At 36.9% G+C, this 23257-nt stretch overlaps 1 protein-coding gene across 3 annotated transcripts in view; it reads right to left on the reverse strand.

Annotated features, from left to right (window-relative positions):
• The window catches only part of TDRD9 (tudor domain containing 9), a 50278-nt gene that overhangs the window by 15936 nt on the left and 11085 nt on the right, over positions 1-23257 (reverse strand). For all 3 annotated transcript variants that reach the window (XM_072337758.1, XM_072337755.1, XM_072337757.1), the window contains exons 2-22: positions 23006-23112; positions 18930-19030; positions 18259-18480; positions 17661-17783; positions 16464-16544; positions 15274-15438; positions 12028-12131; positions 10849-10895; positions 9240-9294; positions 9002-9086; positions 8312-8369; positions 7637-7741; positions 6668-6765; positions 6156-6287; positions 5335-5497; positions 5186-5249; positions 4645-4708; positions 3150-3194; positions 2244-2297; positions 1695-1811; positions 434-541 (exon numbers count right to left, since the gene is read on the reverse strand). In XM_072337758.1, the coding sequence (XP_072193859.1) occupies positions 434-541; positions 1695-1811; positions 2244-2297; positions 3150-3194; positions 4645-4708; positions 5186-5249; positions 5335-5497; positions 6156-6287; positions 6668-6765; positions 7637-7741; positions 8312-8369; positions 9002-9086; positions 9240-9294; positions 10849-10895; positions 12028-12131; positions 15274-15438; positions 16464-16544; positions 17661-17783; positions 18259-18480; positions 18930-19030; positions 23006-23112 (2098 nt within the window). The remainder of the gene's footprint in view (positions 1-433; positions 542-1694; positions 1812-2243; positions 2298-3149; positions 3195-4644; positions 4709-5185; positions 5250-5334; positions 5498-6155; positions 6288-6667; positions 6766-7636; positions 7742-8311; positions 8370-9001; positions 9087-9239; positions 9295-10848; positions 10896-12027; positions 12132-15273; positions 15439-16463; positions 16545-17660; positions 17784-18258; positions 18481-18929; positions 19031-23005; positions 23113-23257) is intronic.

Here is a 23257-nt window from a genome sequence, read left to right on the forward strand (position 1 = left end):
CCCCAAAGAGAAGAAACAGAATGCAACACACAAGTAACCTTAAAATAACTGGCATGTTTGTCATACTCCAGTAAGTACAAGATTACAAAATGGTAAAACTGAAGTTGCAGCAATTCTTTTACCGCAATAAAAACTCACACTCTCAAAACCTTTTATTAGTTTTCTGAAAGTTGGCTGCCTGCATGAGACCAGCAGTCAAACGTGTAAAGGCTAAAATGTGTGAAGCTGGAATCCTTTTCAAACTGCCCTCCCACACAATGCGTACTGTAACAGAGAAAGGAAGATGGGAGAGAAGATGAGATAAAGTAAGAAATACTTACATACCCTGATTCTATCTTGTCCCAAGACAGAATAAAAACCTTGAGAAATGCCACTAACACTACATATGCCTATTATACGATGCTTGATTACATCATTCACCTCCATAACATACCATCACTGTGGTTTTTGGATCTTTGCCACCAAGATCTCTCACTGCACCTTCCTCATTACATCTTTGAAAAGAGAAGTAGTTTGGATAGAAAGCACCAGCCATTACAACCTGAAATTTAAAAAAAAAAGTTTTGTTCTATTTTTAATTACAGTTCATTATAATATTCAGTCTCTCCAAAAGAGATATAGTTGCAAAATGAAGTGATACAGGCGGATATTTATGATTTTTTTTTCTCCTGTCTTTTACCAGAAATTAGAATCATAGAATCACAACGGTTGGAGAAGACCTAAAAGATCATCCAGTCCAACCATTCACCTATTACCAACACCTCCCGCTAAACCATGTCTCTCAACACAACATTCAGTCATTCCTTGAATACCCCTATGGTCAGTGACTCCACCACCTCCCTGGGCAGTCCATTCTTTCTGAGAAGTAATACTTCCTAATGTCCAGCTTGAATCTGCCGTAGCTTGAAACCATTCCCTCTGGTCCTGTTGTTCCCAACTAAAGTTTAACTCATGCAAATCAAAGAATCATCATACAATCATAGAATGGCCTTTTCAAATCATTGAAAAGGACCACAATGCTCATCTAGTTTCAACCCCCCCTGCTGTGTGCAGGGTCACCAACCACCAGACCAGGCTACTCAGAGCCATATCCAGCCTGGCCTTGAATGCCTCTAGGGATGGGGCATCCACAACCTCCCTGGACAACCTGTTCCAGTGTGTCACCACCCTCCATGTGAAAAACTTCCTCCTAATATCTAACCTAAATCTCCCCTGTCTCAATTTAAGACCATTCCCCTTTGTCTTGTCCACTATCCATCCTTATACACATTCAGTTTCATGAGGAGGACTCGGACTTGTTCCACCATTACAGTAGGACAGAAACCACTCCCAATACCCTCATCTAGAAGCTCGTGGTCCTGGCAGACATGGGAAGCCTAACCACTTGTGAAGACTGAGGAAAAGCACTCACTGAGTACCTCAGTTTTTTCTATGTCTGAGGAAGCCAGCTCCCCATTACCTTCCATGAGAGGAGAACATCCCCCTGGCCTGTCTCCTCCTGCCTATATACCTTAGAACCCCTTCTTGGTATCTTTCACAGATTCCAACTGCACAGTTCCAACTGCAATCTTGAAATTTTACAAGACTTTTGAAACACGGGGTATTTTAAAGTACTAGTCTGTCAATGGTAAGTGAAAATCCAATCATGAACTTTCTAAGTAATGTCTCTACCCAAAGAGTTATTTAATAATTACCTGCAAAATGAAATGTTGTTTATATATATAGTCCTGATCCATCGCAGATAGCTCAGTATTAACGCGCATGTTAAACGGTTTGACTCTTTCTTTCAGAAGCTGAACCAAGTCCGCCACCTAAAATTCCAACTCTAGTTACACATTCAACAGATCAATTCCAACCACAATTGGGGGAAAAAAAAATCCTAGTACAAGTCTAAGCAAGAAGGTAATCCCTCTTACTTTTTAAGTGATGTTAGTATGCATTTCACCTAGTACACTGGTACACTGCTTTGCATCTTTACTAGTACTTATAAAATACAATGTAGAGCCAGATTTTATTTTGCACACCTATAAGTTCTTATGTGACACCTGGCCAAGTGCCTGTATGTTTTCAAGTTAACACCATTTTCAACTGTGCTTATTTTTCACAAGGCAATCTTATGTATTCACAGTTTGAAGAAAATATATACCTAGCTATATACACATAGTTGTATGTTAAGTAGGCCTATCCATAATATTAACATCTGTAAAAATATCTCATTCATAAAATTGACTGTTTCAGCTCACCTCTCTGACTTTCTTGATATGAATATAATTTGATCGACCCCACTCAAGCTCATCCTGGTAAAGAAAGTGAAAAGTGCAAATGAAAAGCAAACAGGTTTCTAACAACTGGTATGTTCTTTCACATTCTTCAGTGTAGACACAAATAATAGTTATATACAGTGAAAAAAAAAAAAATCTCATTTCACAGCTTTCTCTCTACTTCTGTCCACACATTTTCATAATGTCTGATAATATATCTGACTAAAACTGTACTTGGATTATCAGTAGTCCTGCTGTGGGGCATCAAGACTTCTCACATAAACCCAAACGTTCAACTCCTCTGCGCTGTCAGTGCAGAATCTCCTTTAAGATGACTACCTCAACACAAAAGAAGACTTGTAACTTCAAGATCTAGAACTTCAGATATGCACTGTAAATCAGTGCACATTGTGAGCTGATATTCATAAAGCACAGGACAGTCTGACTTAAGTGGAGAAATCAAAAGCATTTCATCTCACATAGAAAAAAAACCACTACAGACAGTTAATGTGTGCATACTACCTACTACCAGACATTTGAGACTAATACACCAAGATTCTCCATTCTTTCAGATGTTCCCCCCAGAAGAGACCCATGATTATAGAACTGTCTTTCAGCTACAGTTCAAGTTCCCTTCTCAGCTTAATTCCAAACATTCTGGCCACTGTCAATCCATCTAAGATAGGGACTAAGTAAGATGTCTTCAAATACTAGAATCAAAGACTCGCTATGGCACCTCAAATCCCATGCTTCTATTTAATTATGAAAATGACAATCATAGTAAAATAAAATTAAAAAGCCAGTCTAAATTCCTTACTAAGACAGAATACTCCAGTACTGGAGTTACCAGCTTCAGTATTGAACAGGAATGACAAAAGTTTAACTAACCTTGGGATGTCTCAGTTCCCCATTCTGTCTGCAGATCTGCCATGCCTAAGAAAGAAGTGGCTTAGTCAAGTACAAACTGTATGTCATATGACAATTTTTCACACCTATGCTGAGGATAATTTTGAAATATTGATTTAAAATCAGAAGAGTCCCTCAGCTAACACTATTACACACAGCAGGGCCAACTTGGTGACATTTCTGGTGTTTGTATCAAGTTCTGAGTACTTAAAGGATGGAGATTCCATAACTTCTGCAGACAAACTGTTCTATTGTTTGACTACATCCCAGACAATCTCTACCCCTCTCTCCACTGCAGTATCTCAGCAGAGCCTCCCTTGATACAACTTGTGTCCACAACATCTTGTCCTATGGCTGCACACTTCCAAAAGGAGGTACCGCTCCCACCACCTTATCTTACACTTTGACACTAGGTGTAGTTGAAGTTATCAACTAAGATTGCCCTTTAGGCATCCTCTTCTTAGGGTTAAACAAACTCACTGCTAAGCCCTTCCCACACATGTTCCAGCACCCAAAGCATCACAGGGCCTTCTGTGAGATTATCAGTATTTCCATGTCTTCCAGTAATTCAAAGTCTCTTTACTCTATGGAGTTCAAAAGCTGACACTGTACTCAAAAGTGGGCCAGTGACAAGAATCATAGTTCTACTATAGCGTTACTAGCAACGCTCATTTAGGTACTAAAAAATATTTGTTCACAAAAAGGATGCTTTGGCAGTAAATCAGGTTGCCCATGCATTTTGTGCAGTCTCCTTCCTCCAAGGTTTCAACGACTAAGCAGAATAAAGCCCTGGATAACCTTGACTGATCTCACCAATTTTAGCAGTGCATTACTGAAGGTCTGAAAAAGTGGCTGGGTTATAAAGGTGTTACTACACTCCAGAGAAAAAGAACATTAATCACACAAAGTGCAAAATGATTTATGCTAGTAACCTCCTTCTGCTCACTGATTAACCAGCATTTGTTCTGTTGGATGCAAAGAGACATCAACTTTAAAGACACCTTCATCAGGTGGTAAGAGCCTGCATCCCATGTAAAACTTGATTAGAGGGTATCAAGAAAACCTAAGTCTCATGTCAATGCCTTGCTCAAAATCTGCTTCAACTTCTGGCAGGCAGAAATGGTGTGTTTTCTTTCCTCCTCCACTCTTCACACTGCTGTTAACTTGCTTGGACAAGCAATAGAAAACATACTCAGAAAATAAGCAGCGCAGCCTACTTTTAACCACTTGTTGCTGCCTTACTCTGGAGAAAAATTGCACATTTCCATCACAGTGCTAAAAATTGACTCAGTCACTAGCAGTAGTGTTACGTAGTGGACAATAACCTTAAAATTATTCAAAGTATTACTAAATAGATAAGTATAATGTGAAGTTTTTAACAACTTCAAAACAAAAATACAGCACTGATCACACAGAAGCGAGAAGGTTTCACCTTGGTCCATCGGACTTCAGTGGAATAATGAGACAGAAGACTTACCTTAAATGCATTTACAATTGCAATACAGTCACTCTTACTATTCCCACAAAAGAAAAATTTGCTCCTGGCAAAAAAAACAAAAACACACACAAAAATTAAGAATTCTCAATAATATTTTTCCGCATCATACTTTTTTTTTTAATAGCTGAACTATAGTTATAATAAATATACTAATAAAAGTTGCATGCAGTATTATTACAGCAACATTATCAGCATCTTCCAATACATTAATAAGCAAGTTTAATAGGTTTATGGTAATTATTTGTTTTTTCCCCACACTTCCCCACTGATGGTAAGCTGTGTGAGCACACTAACCTATTTTTAATAGACACTGTTCACATCAGTGTTCACATCAGGGAGTCAAACCTGAATAATCAGGCCCTCCACTCAGAAAAGAATGAGTTAGCTTACTGATTATTTCATATATCAATATTGCAGTATGCCAGCTGCTCTGACACTTTGGATGGAATTTAAACTCAAAGACATGGAAAATGATGCTTCCAAGAATAGCCAGGAAGATATAAAACAAAGACTATTATACCTGTATCCATCAATAGACTGCTTGAAAGGCTCTATAAAAAAGTTCTGCAAAGAGAGTGCTGCAGCTACAATAAAAAGAAATCAAAATGAAAACCTGTAAGTGACTTGTTTTTATGGAAATACAGAAATTCTCATATGTTCTTCTTTTACCTATAATAAGGCATTCTTCTAAGCATCCAAAGACATGTCCAAGGACAATCAATTTTCCAAGATGCAGATCCACTGGCAAATGTACCAGTATGTTTCCTAACAAAGTCAGCTCACCATCACAAGGATTTTTTTCTGCTTCCACACAAGCCGTAAGTGCTCCTAGCTACAGAAATTTAAATTACTTGCTTGAAAAATCAGATCAAGAAAGTCTAAGATCGGTTTGTAAAAAAAACAATACAAAAAACAAGACATAAACAATCACAAAGCAACATCAATTTGAGCCATAACTGCAATCAAGTTGAATCAATTTGAAAAATCTACTATCTGAAGCTTTTACTACCTTTCCTGGATATAAAACCAAGCTACTGTACACAAATATTTCTTTTACACCTCAAAAAGAAAAGCCTTAATACTTTAAGATAACTGGTGTTTTACCACATATTTTATAACTACAAAACAGAATTGCCAACTTTCCTGTGCAGGCAGAAAGGGAGATGTTTATGCTACAAGGTGCTGCTTGTTTAACTAACAATTTCACTTACAGATCTAAAGTTCTCTAACATTCTCTTATTCTTTCTGATTACAAATGCTGCAAGACTCTGCTTTTTCTCTCTGATGAAGTTAAAATCCCTTTGAAATGCAGTAGCAGCAGAAACTACGCTGGAGAGTATGGCAATCAAATAACAGCCTAGCATGACAAAACATTCAGTAGACATTGTTCTCATTTCAGGTTCTAATTAAGGTTACTAGCACCTTAAATAACAAAGAATGCAGTATATTTTCATTACTTGGATATTAGCAGCATTAGAAAAAATGCCTACCTCCTTCAGATGAAGTATGGTACGTTCAATGTCACTTATGTTGGGTGGAGAAAGAGCTGTTGCCAACAAGGCTTTTGGTTCTCCCATATCAAGCTTTTTTATTTTTAATACCGTAGCTCCCAGTGGACAAGTCTGAAGGGAAGATGTCATTCTTACTTTTCCCCAAGGGAGGTATTTAATTTATGAATTAATTGAAGATACTGATTCTTAAAATAAGTTTATAATTCATTAACAGCTGAAAATAATTTTGCACAACTAAGGATACTTTTCTTTTGAACAGAACGTTAATTTCCAAAGTCACAGCCATTTTACTGCCGCAACTCATCTCCTATGAACAACACAACAAGGAATGGTCTTTCTCAATTATTTACCAACTTAACTCCATTTAGTTGTATAGCTATTAGTAACTAGTGAAATAATGCATTCACTTCAGGTAAAGTCTGTGCTACAACCACATATGTAAAAAAAAAAAATAAATAAATAAAATCATTGGTTTCCCCGAAAATTGTTACCAGCATCTCAGGTAGTGATTTCTCTGGGATACAGTCAGTCCAGAACTCCTTATGTACAAGCCTGTAACAATATCCATTGGAAACACGTCCAGCACGACCTTCACACAGAAGAACAAACAAGCAATTTGTAAAATGCCCAAGCCACACAGTAAGAACATCTACAAGCATCATGAACAAGTAAGAAAAAGCAGCAAACTCAAGCAGACTCTATTTAGTGCGTGAGATAACTCCACTGAAAAGTAAGCCCATATTTTTAAGTCACATGCTCAGCAAGACCAAGTTTCCTGCTATACAAAATGCTGCTGTTATTACTTGTATATTGGTCAGCTGCCATAACCAACACTGACCCAGAACCAAATGGAAACCAAGCTGTAACTGTGAAGCTCTGACAGTATGAAAAAAAAAAAAAGAAGGTATTTTTATATCTAAAGATTTAACTTATTAAATTAAGTACTCCTTTCCACTGAAAATAAAAGACTGATACCAAAGAGTACTAACAAGAACAGGTGATTTAAGCTCTTATTTAACCTTATGCTCCAACCAACACTGTAGAGATACTGCTGTGGATCTTTCAATAACTTGAATGATGAATAGACACGATTCTTTTCCTGCTGAAAATCACGAGCAGGCAATAAACAGCCAACCATTCCTTTCCCTCTTTTCAAGAACTATGGTATGGCTAAAAAATTACTACTGAATAACAAAGAATCATTTAAAGTTATGAGACCCATTAATTTTAATATTTTCCAATAATATACAGAACTTTCCTCCAAAAGAAATACTTCAACAAAATGTGACGTTCGGGCATAGTAGCTCAATCTCTTTTTACTACCTGACTTGATAAGGAAGTCCATTTCTGTATAAGTCATTCAAGACACAAATTATCTGTACTTTCCACTGAATAAGCTGAATGGAAATTAATGTAGAATTCTTCATCAAGTTCCTTTCCATTCCCTACTGCCCCCTTACCTCTTCTCTGATAACAGTTTGTTTTAGATGCCCAGCAAAGTCTCAAACTTTGATAGTTAGTTTCCTCATCACAAAACATAGCTCTAGTTAAGCAGAAATCTATCACTGCAAGTAAAAACAATATAATCTTAGTAACGTTAAGTAGTAATTTATCTCTACAGTGACATAATTGCTGATCTTATAAAATCAGATAAGGAAAACTTATTTTTCCCCCACAAACAGTATTTTCTTAGCTGGTTTTCTAACAAGCAGACTCAAGTTACTGAGAATACTAATAACTGCAAAGAGATTTTTACGTAGACATAGAAATAATGCAGATGCACTAAAAAAATAATCATTCTGCACCCAGATATTCTAAAACAGAATTTGTTAATCTGACACAAGTATCTTAAAATGCATTCAGAATGGAAATAAAAAGCTTAAGCTACTTGAAACATAAGGTATAACCATGCTTGTTACTGCATTTGCAATAAGGGTGTGATTTTCCTCCAATACAAGATTAAAACTCACACCCTAATCAATAGCTTTGTATGTATATCCAGATGTAAAACTTTCCCACTGTGAAAGATAACGGTCAGAATTTACCACCATGAGGAAAGCTTTGTAAAGAGGTGACATGCTGCAAAGATTTAGGCAAGAAGTAACAAAGACAGTTTACAAACTTAAAAGACTTACCATACTTAACATCAGGAACTGTTACTGAGCTCTCAGCTATGTTTGTAGATAGAATAATCTTTGAAGCAAGAAAGGAACAAGGACTTTATAGAAACAGGAATTACTTACATTAAAATGTCAACATGAAATTTCTAATCTGAGGAGAAGAAATATAGTACTGTTGCTCTATATACAAAATATAAACAACGTAACACCAGAAAACCTCCATTTTCTTGTCCTATTAGTAAAAATGCATAGTAAAGTAGTACAGTATATAACTGAAGAACACAAATATTTCTTTACGCACTTATCATAACAAAGTATCACAATATTAGCAGCAATAAAGCAAACAAAGACCCCAACCAAAATGTGGGGCACAAAAATGGACAGATACCCCGTACAGTAGGGCCACTCTGCCATGAAGTGTCACTGTCATGCAAGTGGAAGAATCATGCACAAACTACCTCGAAGGGTAAAAAAACAGCGTCACACAACACATTAAGGGTAACTTCCTCTATCTGCACATCTTTTTCAGGTCTAAATACCTGTCAAGTCAACAGCTTGATAAGAGTAACAGTTTATATCTTGAAGAGAAAAATAAACAGAAAAGCATCCTTTGCCCTCATACAGCAATTTTAGTTGGAACAGATAATATTCTTCACAGAAAAAGGTCTTACAGGCTTAACAAAAAAATGATTCAAGAATATTTACTTTTCTGTAGCCAGGAACTGGATTCAAAAATACATTATTTTGATCTTCTAATGAGACTCGTGAGTGAAGAGGGTACACTTGCCACCTAAAGAAAATGAATTCATTAATATTTACTTACACAAGCATATTAATATATATATATATATATATTTCTATGCTAAAACATCTGTTCTATGTAGGACTCCCATAGATAAAGGATTCATATTCCAGTCTAATAAATAAATGTGGTTTAACTTACTTTTTGTTAAACATACGTGTGAGACGTGAATGCATGTGGCTTATTTCACAAAAACCTATGAAAAAAGTAATAAGAGTTTACTTTTCAGTCATCACTAACAACTTCAAAATCAATTCTCACTTCACTCCCATCTTTTCCTTGGGTGTTCCAATGCCCTTCTTGACCAGCACAATGGAGAACCTGTAGTCTAGAGCTGCCTGACTATCCTGCTAATGCCTCCTATTTGCTATACCCCTTGGTTCCAAATCAGAATATGAAATCAACACTTGAATTCAACTTATGCTTATTAACAATTAAAGAGACTTCATCCATGATCAGTAGAAACAGACTGTACAAATAGTAGTTATTAATCAATCTAGCGATTACCTACTAGACACAGTAGGTAGAACCTGATGACCAACCCTGGAAAAGGCAAGACTCCAGCAGAAAAACGGTATGTCAACAGGAGAGGCAGATCTTTGAATGTGAAAGTTTCTAGTAAGAAAGCCTGGCAAAAAACAAAACAACTATAAAAATAAGGAGAGTGTGGCGTGAAGAAGTGGAATAAAAAACAAAAACCCACCAAAAGTGAGGTTGAGCATAACCCCTTTGAAAGAGCACCATAAACTTGAAGCCATGCAACTCCTGCCACCAACAAGTAAATAGGAGGAAAAGAACTAAAGCCATTCTTATCCTGCGCAAGCTCTTAAGGGGATGATAAATTACTGTAGCTTTCTCTTAACCCATCGGCTAGTCTTGCAGGGACACATATACTTGAATACTAGCTCAGTGATGATTCAACCAACACATCCTAAGCTCTTTTACAATATATTTTTTTCCCGTGAAGAATCAAAGGAACATACATCAAAGTACACAAACAAGAAACAATCAAGGTTGCCACATCAAGCATTCAGATGAAAAAGAACCAGAATTATGACAGAAAAAGAACCAGAATTATGTGCAAATTCAGCACAGCTCCACCGGGGAGCTTTTAAATGCCTATATTAAAAAAAAAAAAACAAAACAACAAAACCAACTACATTGTTTAACATGGCTCTTTGTACCAATTGCTATAAAAATATGGGAACTAAAACTGCAAGAATAAGTTCTGACTTAGGACTAAACGTACTCAGAATACCTTAGAAAGTCTGAAAGCATACCACATAAACACTAAAATGGGATGCCAGACGCAACAAAGATGGTCACTGTACTTATGAGAAAATGGAATAAGTCCTACATTGAGGCAATGAATCAATTCCTTCTACCCAGAGGGCTTTTACAGAGAAGAAAACTGAGAAAGAAAGCTGTAAAGCCATTTGGCTGGCAGGGAACTTTGGTTTTCTACAGGAACTGGAGAAAAATCCAGGGAAGAAACTGCACTACATGTAGATCAGGAGATGTCTCTGAAAGAACCCCAGGACTTCATAAATATTTAATAACTATTTCAAATCGATTTCTCTAGATTAACTGTGAAATCAATTTTATTAAACTAAGTTTGAGAGAAAAAAATACCCAAATAAACAAAGCAGCCCCAGTTAAATGTATTTAACAAACAGCTGAAAGAAACGACAAGAACAAACTTGTTAAATGACAAATAAGGAGCTAGAAAGTTGTGAGGATCTACACTCACCTGGTAAAAAAACAAGCACACTTCCACGGTCTGGTGTAAAACTCCCCCTAAAAAGAACACACAGTTCTTTAAGCTACTTTATTATCCCAATATATGCCTTGAATGAACAAGTAAAATTGTGTATCTTCTATAACATGCATTATTCAAACTCCCTCGTGGAACAGAACTTAAAGGATCTACGTAAAAATTTTGTCTACATTATTTGGGTTAGCTTTGTCTTTGAAACAGAAACATTCTTATTTACCAGATAAATTCATCGCAAGTAGGTTATTTAAAAACTAGAAAAATTATTACATTATCACACAAGTACAGATAGACTTATTCGGAATACATACAGTCTCTCATTTAAAGGTCACTGTATACCTTTAACTAAAGCCTAGCATGGAAAACAAGTAATATTATCAAGAACTATAGGTCATGATATTAAATTAAGGGATATCCTTCTTTAAGTTTCTATGGTAAGCCACGAGGATAAAATTGCCTTAAACAGCAATCATTGTTGATGTAAAACATCTCATGCATTCTGAAAGTCTCTACTATCGAACTATATAATGAACTATAGAAGGTTCAGTGGAAGGTAGCAATGGATGTTTATAATAGCCCTCAGTACTTGAGAACCATAACGCCAATGCTTTCATGTCTGCTTGCAGAAGTTAGCCTATTAATAACGTTACATTTGGTTGCTCTATTTTAGACTAGAACTGCTTCACTGAAAAGATCAAAAGCATTTTTTTTTTCAGAAACAAAATCTATAGAGTAACTAAAAAAAATAAATTACTTTGTTCAGAAAATGATAAAATTAAGCATTAGAAAATCCATGGAAATTAGTGTCTTGCTTATATTTCTTCATGTCTTCATGTATGTTTTATTTATTCTGCATATTAAAAATTCAACTGTGATCAGAAGCAAAGAAAGTAGTTTCTGTATGAAACTTCTTGCTTGGACAGCCACACTTTAGGGCACAAATTTTATTTCAGGAACACAGACCATTCAGTAAGAGATACAAGCAGTCTCAGTAGAGAGAAGTCATCACACTATTTTATAACATAAAAGCAGCGGTATGTGGAAAAGTGAGGGACCACTAAGAATTACACTATGCAGGTTGCTTTAGGCCTTGTTCCGTAATTAGTCTTGTTTCCCTAAAGAACCACTGATAATAGAACTTGGACTGTATCTTACCCATTGCTTTGCATCTCCAACTCATCAAATGACTGAATCAAAGACACCGCTACCTCATACAGTTCATTTCCTATAATTGGCTTATCAATTCTTTGAGAAGGAAGCTGTGTGGAAAAGGAAGCATTAAGGTTAACGCGGCAACACAAGTTAGATTACATGAGTTGACTTGTCAAATGCTCTTCACCTAAAACTCATCCAGAACAGCAGATTTACAAAGAACATTAGTTACCTTCTAAATACATATTTTCCTTTCAGCATTATTAGCTCTTACCACTGAAACCTCAGTCTTCAGCTCCCCAACCCTTAGCAGAACAACCTGCTTGTAACACTACAGCCTATTAACTGTAGGTAACCTTGGTATCTGCATAAAAGCTGCCTTTTTGAAACTCCTGAAAATACCTTTGTTCTGGTAGAGGCCTGACTAGAGGATCAAAACAGTTAATCTATAAGATGGCTCAACAGTACTTTCTCCACTTCCCATTCCTCCTTGAATCAGTCGTTCAGGTAAACCTCTTCTAGGTGTACCACCGTCAGTCCCTGAGCTTCTTAACTGCATTTCATACCCACTATGCTCACACTTTTCCACTGAAGCCTGCTAAGTCCATAGAATGGTATATTTTGTTTCATAACACAAAATACGCAATAATTTAAGAAGCTTTCTATTTCCTATTACAGAAGCCAAAACTTTCAAGGTTATCCAAGTTTAAATAAGTGTCCAGTTTGTCTCTCTGGTTTTGCTACCTGCTGTACCTTTAGTATTCCTTAACATGACAAGTCTGCCACATCACTCTTAGTAGAAGGTAACAATGTGAGAAACCTTAAGTCCAAAAGCCCAGTCAGAAGTGACTGAAGTAATACCGAATCATCAGAATTGCTTTTGACAGCAGTTTACTACCTCTCATCCGGACTCTGACTTCAGTTGGGGGGGATATGAAGGAGTTTTTACATGGGTAATCCAAAAGTGGAACTCTTTTTTTTTTTTGCCTAAGTAGATACATAAGATTTCAAAGATCTATCAAAGACTAAAATCAAGACATCCATCTTGCTTAACTTTTAAAAGTCCGAGCTCACAATTAACTCAGTTAACAATTGATTAGTTAACTACTAATGAACAATTAATTTGCATTTGATATCACCAGTGCTATACTGCAGCAACAGGTAAGCATTTACAGAACACAGATAGCCTTAAGTTTGCCTACAGACACAGCCTTTGTGCATTTTTAAATCAAAACCTGTGCAGATATGATAAAATAATGATTCATTTAAGTTTCCAGAAGAATGTGTTCAGAGGTCATTATGCAAAAAGAAAAGAAAACCTAGAGCCTTATACTCAAAAATTTATCTGTGACACCCATAAATGACTCAATATCCATTCAACAAGACTACACCGAAAGATGTTTTTCCTTCTGATTTTCTAAATATGGTGCTATTGAAGGGGAAAGCTTCATCTTTCATCCAGCAACATCTATCACGCCACAGAAAAGTGATTATTGTAAACAAGTGCAGAGAAGGATACAAAATAATGACTGGCATTTTTGCTTATCTTCCAAGTCACAATTAGTAACAGCGAATTTCCAAATTACCTCGAGTCGGAACTGCTCAAGGAAAGCAAATTATTTCTAAGGACGGCTTTAAAAATATTATCACCTACAAAACTGAGCAATAATATTGAAGCTAAGAGGTCTGCAGAATAAAATAATTCTACATTTATCCAGTGACATCAAATTATTCTAAGGTTTATTGGAGAAGGGACAAAGGTTCAGACCTCACAGAAAAAGGACAGTAAAATTATTGAATTGATTCACATTAAGATGCTTTAAGCAATGACTGTTGATTTGTGACACCTGATCTTACAGTATTATTTTTAAAATCTACATGAAACTTGGGAAAAGAAAATCTGTTTATCTATAACAGATGATACTTTTTTTCCTCTTAATGATGCTGTATTCTTCTGCGTGACTGTCCTAAAACAGAAGTACTTAAAACTAAAGCCTGAAGCCTGCACCTTAGGCAGCTATCCGACTCTGAATTTTAACATGCTGAAAGATGATTTCCTACTTCATATGGCAATGTTCAAATTATTAGAGCCTGAGAGTTAAGGAAAATTCCTGTTACGTAAATCTTCTTAGACTTTCCATTTTTCTAAGTATACTTCTAATAAATCTAATGTTCAGAGAAAGCCTCCGAGCACAGAGCACCATAAGGAACATGATGCAGGAGCAAATATCAGCACTTTCCAACTCAATTTCCTTTTTTATTTTTCTTATTTATAAATATGAAAAACCATTCAAGAGCATTTCTCTGTTTCTCAGTAGCCCTAGGGTATAAATAAAGTCTTGGACAATCATATTCCTTTCCTCTCACTAAACAAGAAAACAGCTATGGCCAGGAGAAAACAAACAAACAACAAACAAATGAAAACTTAAAAATCAACATTAAATGGCAATATACCCAGAAAAAAAAATAAATAGTAAGGATAATATAAAAGAGCATAAGGACTAAAAGCAGTTCCTTTTGCTTGTGATCTTTGAGCTGAAAGGTGTAGCAGTTGACCTCAAGCTGAAAGCTTTGAAAAATGCAACTGGATTGAAGTAGACTTCTTACTAAATTTCTTGGTAATCTTTTTGTTGTCATCTATCATCAAAAATCTCTTAGAAAACCTCATGTTATGTAATCCCCTCTGAGATGTTGTCTGAGATGCCACACAAACACTGACAAGCCAAGCAGTACATACATCTATTGTATTTTTTTTTGGCTGCATTAAAACTTCAACTGTTGACAGCCTTCTAGCTTGACTTGCCTGTGCTCAAGCATAACAAATGCCTTCTCTGTGCACAGCATAAGGAATTACTTTCTGATTTTTTTCTCTTCTCCTGTTTATAAATATAGTATCCGTAGAATTGAGAGATGAAATTAAAGAGTAACAGTATGCTCACAGCCTGCTCCTGTTATGGTCCATCCCTTGTTTTCTTCATTTATCAGTGTTTTAAACATGTTCTGAATTATCAAGACCGAATAATTACTCTCACCAGTTATTAAAGCCTAACCGTATTTATTTACTTTAACTGTTAAGCTTTACCTCAGATAACGATACTCAAAGTTAGACAAATTGTTGTATCACCATACATTAACTTATGTCTAAAATTGTAATGTAAAATCATCTATTCAGCATTTTGCTACACAGCTTTTAGCTAACTATTCTAATTTCTTATTATGTCCAATGAAGTAAAATCTTATTTCCCATACCCGGAAACAAACAATGTGCTTCAAATCGTCAAGATAATATTCTTCAACAGCATAAGGTTTGCCTTCCACCTTAAAAATGCAGGCTGGATTCAGACCGTTTTGAGTTGGAAATGCAAAGTAATCAGCAATTTCTTTACAGTTGATGGTGGCAGACATCAATATGATCTGTTAAAAAAAAATTGCACAGTGAATGTAAAACAAATTTTGAAGCAAAATACCATACTACATTGGAACCCCAGAATCTCTACTTCTTTTTCCCTTAGCTTCAATAAATTTGTTTTATTTCTCTTCCCTGACACCTTCCATAAACTCAGAAACAAAACAAAACACACAAATCAACACTCAGAACAAAAATGCAACGAAAGAGCATTCCTCCTACAAAGAGCTACGCTGGTAGTGAGGTGAGCATCACACACCAGAGCTGAAGAATCAGCTGCAGAGCAAGATATAAAACAGTGCCATCCCATGACAACTTGGGGAAATTTAATCAGAACACAGATTGCTTTACATTTACAACAAAAAAAGCCAATACAGATTCAAATTTCCTTTGTTTTGAACAGAATAGTTAGCATTTAAGCTAACATTTGACTAAAGCACTCAAGGGACATATCACAGCCTTGCAGAAATTCTGCAGCCTCGAAGAGCTGCACAGAGATGCTCCACACTAGCCCATTTAATTTAATTCCTTACAATTCATGAGTTTGTTACTTTGAGACCACGAAGACTAAATACGTCATGCTAAATCTCTACAAACTGTTGTAGTGGTTTCCTAGCACGCAAAGATCTCAGTCAGATTACACTAACAGTTCTGCCTAGAAAATGCAATCCAACATCTTAACACTTCCAGAAGTTAATGCTACCATGTTTAGCTAAGGATAAGCACTGCCCGCAGTATCCCACATACAACAGACAGTTAAATCCCCATCTTGCATTTTTAGCCTTAAGCTAAAACTTATAGAAGCTAATTCATTTTAACATGAGGAAAAGAAAAAGTTCTTAAGAGCACATACTGGCCACAAAAAGGATGCCCTTTAGCTTACATGCTTAAGAAGAGCAGCAAACCAGATGATATTTAAGTTAAAAGTAATGACTACTATTAAAGTAAGCTATTTAAAACTATGCTCTGTAGATTAAAAAAAAAAAAAGGACTTTATTTTTGCAAGGAAGAAGTAGAATATGCTTTAACCTACCTTTACTGATGGTGAATTTGTACGCAACAGTTTACGGACTACCAAGAGCAAAAAGTCCATGTCTTCAGTACGCTCATGCACCTGAAAGGTATCATCTACAGTTCAGTTTACTTTTGCAGTGTCTCTACCTTTGCTGCTTGTTTTCATGTTTTATATACTTTTGTCATTTAGAACAATACATTTCCGTAGCAGAGAATACACCTTCAGGACTAAGCAATTTAATCTCATTTTAAATCTCAACACAGCTGTTCAGATGATTATAGACTCCTTTGTAAAAATTCAAATGTCACTTGTCATTAAACTAGAAAACCAGTCATGAGCTCTAAATTTAACTGTAACTGAAGTGATAGTGAGGATTCTGAGGATGGCTAAGTGAATTGCAGTGGATCAAAACTGATCCCAGCAGGAAACAGATCTTCTGCTTATCTAAAAGCTGAGCAAATCAAATCAGATTCCTCTTGTTCCCAATGGCTTCTAGTCAGGATCAAAATACACAACACCTCTTTAAAACATGATTTTTTTCTCCCCATTTTTTACGCACCTTTGCTTATACCCTGACCTTTTTTGGTTACTTCTTGTGATGACAGCTTTTACTCAACACTATCAATGATTAACACATCCTCTTCTATACTTACTATAGTTTACGTACAATTAAGAACAGCAGGTTTTTTTAGATCTCAACCTTCAGAAGGTGAACATTCATCCTTTTCAGGTAATTAGCAGACTTCAGTGTAACACAAAGGCTTATATACACTACGAAAAACATTCAGCTCAGATGCTTCCCAGGCTGACGGTTAGGACTTGTGAGCTTAGCATTTGTAGATCTAAGTCTTGTATAAGTACGTCCCACTGTGCCTGCACTACCCTGACTGGTTCAGGATCTTCAAGTCCACAGAACTTCACTCATCCACCTAAGCAGATTTAATTGCTTAATTCTTGCTTCTTATATCTAACCCACATTTCTTTATCTTACACTTAACAATCCAGTGGTACACAAACCCTCAGTTCTAAATTTCAGTGCTCAAAGAAGTCAAGGACAAGGCTATTTCAAGAACTGTTAGTTTGGACAACTTGGATGAAGAATATTTACTTATTTGTAAAAGTAGATGTCTGCATTTTGATTTCTTTGTCATGGTGAGCGACACAAAAGATAAGGTTTTCTTAATCTGAAATGTAAATGTATTTCCACCAACTTACTTCATCAATGAAGATGTGTGTGAATTCAGTTAAGCTTTTGGCAGTAACCACTTTTTGAAGAAGGACTCCAGTTGTCATGTACAGCAACCTTGTCTCCGTCGTGGACATGTTCTCTAAACCCACCTAATATGATGAATAAAACAGACATGAGCAAACATTACATGCATTCCAGGAACATTATCTGAAAGAAATCCAAACTGAAATAAAGTATAAAGGCATCAGCTTTACTCATTCATTCAAGCTTGGAAAAGCCTCCAAAGAGAAGGAACAACTCTGAAACAATTTCAGTAATTAACGATATAAGTGCATCCAATTATCAGAACACAGACAATTAAATTTCTGCTGGCATCTAACTAGTACTTCTATTTGTTTAACTTCAAAAGCTTACACATCTGCTTACGAATGTTAAACAGCCTATAGCTAAAAAAACCTGCAATTTCATTTTTAAAAGCAGATTTCTTCAAAATTCTTCATCACACTGGATATGATTCATAAGTAAACAAGAAAAAAAATAAAAGAAAGTTGCAACAAAGAAACAAGATAGGTGCTTTTTCCTCTTTATTTTTAAATACAATCTGAATTCTTATGTTTTTTATACCTGGTAGCCTACAAGTCCACCCAGTGTCCATGATCGCTCCTTGCAAATCCACCTGGCAATGCTGCTGGCACCTATCTTCCGAGGCTGGGTAACACCAATGTTGCAGTAGATAGATTTTTCAGCGCAATAGTCCAGAACATATTGTGGAAGCTGTGTGCTCTTCCCGCTTCCTGTTGCTCCTTGTATAATCACAACTGAATTGCTTTCTATCAGAGACAAGAGCTGAAACAATTTTGCAAAAAGCCTGTAAGCCTACAAAAGAACTCACAACAGATTTCAGACAGGCATGAATTATCAATAGCTTTCAGAAAGCATAACAAATCTTCATAGAATACTATGGCATATTTCTATAATGTCTCAGGCATTAGGTCACAGAAAAGATAGGCTCACATTCACATTTGTGCACTTCACATGTATTTCTATAAAGAAAACATAATAGCAGTGTTTCCTCCCGAATGGATTTTTGTGCAGTGGTTTTATATACTGAACAAAGCCTCTCCTTCAATGCTTAAAACAGGAAAGGCAGTTCCAATCTGAGAAAAAAAGAACACATGCAAAACCCCCAACCTAAACTAAACAACAACAACAACACCCCACAACCAATGAAAAACAAAAAACAAACACACCAAGATTTTCAGATCTATTTCACAATGAAAGTACAACATGATTACCTCTTCCCTGTGTCTGGCTACAGGCATACAAGCATACTTATGGTTAGTTGTTATTGGTACAGAATTCCAAACACCTGGCTCACAATTAGGTACTGAAGTATCTAGTAAAAAAATAATCAAAAGTTACAACAATACATAAAGAAAGATGAGTAGTGGAACATCACTACTGTATTTGAAAACCTAACTTCTACAAAGTTTAAAACAAAGGATATAATAGAATTAATCATCTTTAGTACGAAAGTGATTTTCTGTGTTTAAGTAACCATTGTTTTTACCAGCAGCTGCTCTGGTAGATGTTGCTTCAGTGTATAAACCACCATCAGTGTCACAAGCACAGAAGACTGAGGTGGGAATGGGCTGCTTGGGATCATCTAGTCCCATCCACCACCTCAACCAGAGTCACCTAGAGCACATTGCTCAGCACCACATCCAGCCAGGTTTTGACTATCTCCAAAGAAGAAGAGTCCACCATCTCTCAGGGCTGCCTGTTCCAGTGCTCTGTCAGACTCTGTCACCCTCAAAGTTTTCTCATCTTTGTATGGAATTTCCTGTGTTTCAGTCTGAGCTCTTGTCCTGTTGCCAGGAAATCACAGAAAACATCCTGGCCTCATTTTGTTGATACCCTCCCTTAAGTTATTTGTACACAAATGAGATCTCAGACTTCTTTCTTCCAGGCAGAACAGCTCCAGGGCTCTCAGCCTGCCCTCACAGGAGTGATGCTCCAGGCCCCAGCCATCCTTATGGTCCTCTGCTAGACTTACAAGTTCCCTGTCTTTCTGGACCTGAGGAGCCCAGAAGTGGCACAGTACTCCAGATGTGAACTCACAAGAGCAGAGTACAGGGGCAGATCACCTCCCTCACCCTGCTGGCCGCACTCTTAAATGCACCCCAGGTTACCACTGGCTTTCCTGGCCACAAGGGTACACTGCTGGCCCAGCCAGCCAGGTCCTTCTCCACAGAGTTACTTTTCCAGCAGATCAGTGCCCAGCCAAGGATATCCACAATGCTGTAGTTTTCTGTGCTTTCCTCTTAATTCAAAGTACAGTGTTTTTGAACAGCTTACAAGTGCAAAAATCCACCCCAGTTCCTACAAACTCTATTTTAAAATAAACAGTACTGAAAAAAAAACCCTATACCTTATTTACATTTTCAACTTTGTGCTTCCCATAATGCCTACTGGACCCATAGTGAAAAAATAAACCACACTTTGTAGTGTAGATCATTATTTTTCTACCTCTTCACAATCAAGACAATACCGTTAAGTAACAGCGTGACCTTTCGATGTGACATTGCTGCCAAGACTGCAGCATGTAGTTAGTCACAGCTAACACTGGGAAATGCAGAACCAAATTTTACAGTGCTACTTTGAAGACCAGAAGATCATTGTCAGACTGCCTGTGAGATAGGAAACAACTTCAACAGGTGAGAAGTATAGGAAAGGAAAACAAGGGCAAAGCTTTGGTACGCAGTAATATCATGAAATAAAAAAGTGTGGATTAAGTGATAACGAAATCAAGAGTGGAACTTCTAGAATTGTTATGTATTTCAATGGCTTTTTCCATGCGTAGCACTGAAATTTACCTACATTTTAGCATATAAATAACATAAGCTAAAAACTTCACTCTTATGTTGAGGTTTTCCTGTTGCTGTTGTTCTGTTTTTAAAAATACACACAGTGCTGGTAATGAAATTATGACACCTTTTTAGAAGGTACATACTTATTGTAAAATAGAGATCACAAGCTAAATATAAAACGCCCAATGCTGGACAGTTCATTAAGGCACTCTGACCAAGTATGGAAGAAAACCCTCAGAATACTCTCCAACAAGAACAGTTCTTCACCTAGAACTGGGCATTAAGAAAAAAAAAAAGATACAGTTTATGCAGTTCTTTACTTGCACTACGAAATAAATGAAAGAACTTAACATCACCATCCCTGGAAAACACTAAAAGTATCCTTTTTAAAAGGGTTTTGGTAAAGATTCTAAATATATACTACAGCAAAACTCATATATAGCATTCTGTCGCAGGAATGCTGTCAAAGGCTGACTGGCTTCCCTCTGGCACAAACATGTCACTGCTGAAACATCAGTAACTCTGCAGGATTTGACCAATGCTGGAAGAAATCCCAAGCTGCTAGAAAAAGATCTTGGTGTCAGCATAATCCCGTAGAGGTAGGAAGGCTGTGTTGCTCTATCATGTTTTCTAGGTAACAATTACACTCAGTGCTCTAAAGACCTAGTGCATGTGGTTTAGAAAAGCGTGCTGTAACACAACAACATGTCTCATGCTGTTGGAGGAGGTCTCAAGAGGGCCATGAAGATTATGTGAAGGCAGAAGCACCTCCCCTGTGAGAACAGGTTGAGAATGCTGGGGCTCTTCAGCCTGAAGAGGAAAGGCTCTGCAGGGAACCCTACAGTAGCTTTCCAGGGCCTACAGGAAGGTTGGGGAAGGACTTTTTATAAGGACATGTAGCAACAGGACAAGGGAAAATGGCTTTAAACTGGAAGAGGGCAGATTTAGACTAGATATTAGGAAGAAACGCTTTACTGTGAAGGTGGCGAGACACTAGAACTGGTTGCCTAGAGGCTCTGGATGCTCCCTCCATGGAAGTATTCAAAGCCGGGCTGGATGGAGCTGTGAGCAACCTGGTCTAGAGGGAGGTGTCCCTGCCCATAGCAGGGGATTGGAACAAGATGATCTTAAAGTCCCTTTTCAACCCAAGCCATTCAGTGATTCCACACTCTGGGACCTTGTTACATCAAAGATGCACTAATAGTTCTTTGACTCAGCCTGCACCAACTGTGAAACTGCACTAATGGGCAGGGAAGAATTACAGTTAGATGTTCTCTTTTTCAGCTAATAAACATAAAACCTTTTTTCTTTTTTCTGGTTTTGTTGTTTTACATTAAATCCATATCAACTTCCTATTAACAGCATATTTCCTAACAATTACTCCATGTCTTTCACAGAAACACTGCAAATATCAATTCCACTTTAATTTAAACAGGCCACCAATACTGCAAAATTAAGTTCCTCCTATCTTAGAAGTCTCGTTTAATAGACAATTTATGGCATTTCCCTACAGTAATCAAAACCAATGTACTTTCAGATGTTCAACAGTAAGGTATGGAATTTGTTGCTGTCCTTCCTTCACTAATAAAGTACAAAAAAGAAAACTGATTAATACATTTCTGAACTACAGCACCCTAGGCTTCTTTCAATCCCATTACTCAATGTTTTCAGTGCCTTACAGTCTCCCCACTAATTTTATGTTATATCAAGTGAACACGAGACAATATTCTGTGCTTTGGACAGTGGCACTGCATATGATGGACAGGCCAATCACACCTGCTGCCTCTCAGCTGATAGTCAGCTAGCTGCAGGATCGACCTAAATCCCAGAGGTCATGCAATTTGCAAAGGCATGGAAAGACACCGATCTATAAAAACATTCCTCTATGTGCCAAATATTGGGAAATCAACAAAGGGATTTTAAAAAAAAAAATAATAATGAAAAAAATTAATCAGACAATGGCACACAGAACAGACCAACCACAAGGATGTCCTTTCCTTGGGAAATCAACTATATTAACAAATCTGGAAATTAAGAAGCACAGTTAAGAGTTTGAAGCTAAGCTGTCCTGACAACTGAGCCAGCCTCATTCCGCTTTTACCGGAGCTCCTAGGAAAGAGGTGCAATCAAATTTCTCTCTAAAGACAAACAAAACCCTAATTAAGCACACACAGAAATAACATAAAGAGAAAAATGGGAGAAGAAAGAGACACACTGAATGTGGAGCGATTTTTCTTACAGATATTTATCTAACATATCCGCATGCATCAGTGCAATAAAGCACAGTTACGCACACAGATTTATGCAATAAGATGGTAGTTTTCTTTTTAACCACATCTTGCACAAATGTACAAACATTATCAGATAAACAGGAAATAAGTACATGAGATTCAGTTTTGTTTGAGGGAAGACAGAAAGAGAAGATGGAGGAAAAAAGGACAGGTTCAACTGAAGTTACAGTAGGAAATGGGTGTTTTTTTTTTCCACTGCTTCCCTTTTACCTTGTTCACAGACAAACTGATCACTTCCAGATGCATCTCGCTTCTGGGCCTCTGCTTGTCTGCATTTTTCAGCACATTCAGTTTCACTTCTCTCAGAGGTAGGCAGCCTAAGCAGAAAAGAAATGACAATTCAATGTATAATTCCTAATTCAATAGTCACAGATCTCTCTGGGAATAAGTGCATTACACAGTACACTCAGACACTACGTCAAGTAGTACCCACTTTAACAAACAAACTTCAGAGATTCTTTT

Source organism: Excalfactoria chinensis, chromosome 5 (assembly GCF_039878825.1).
Source record: "Excalfactoria chinensis isolate bCotChi1 chromosome 5, bCotChi1.hap2, whole genome shotgun sequence".
Lineage (NCBI taxonomy): Eukaryota > Metazoa > Chordata > Aves > Galliformes > Phasianidae > Excalfactoria > Excalfactoria chinensis.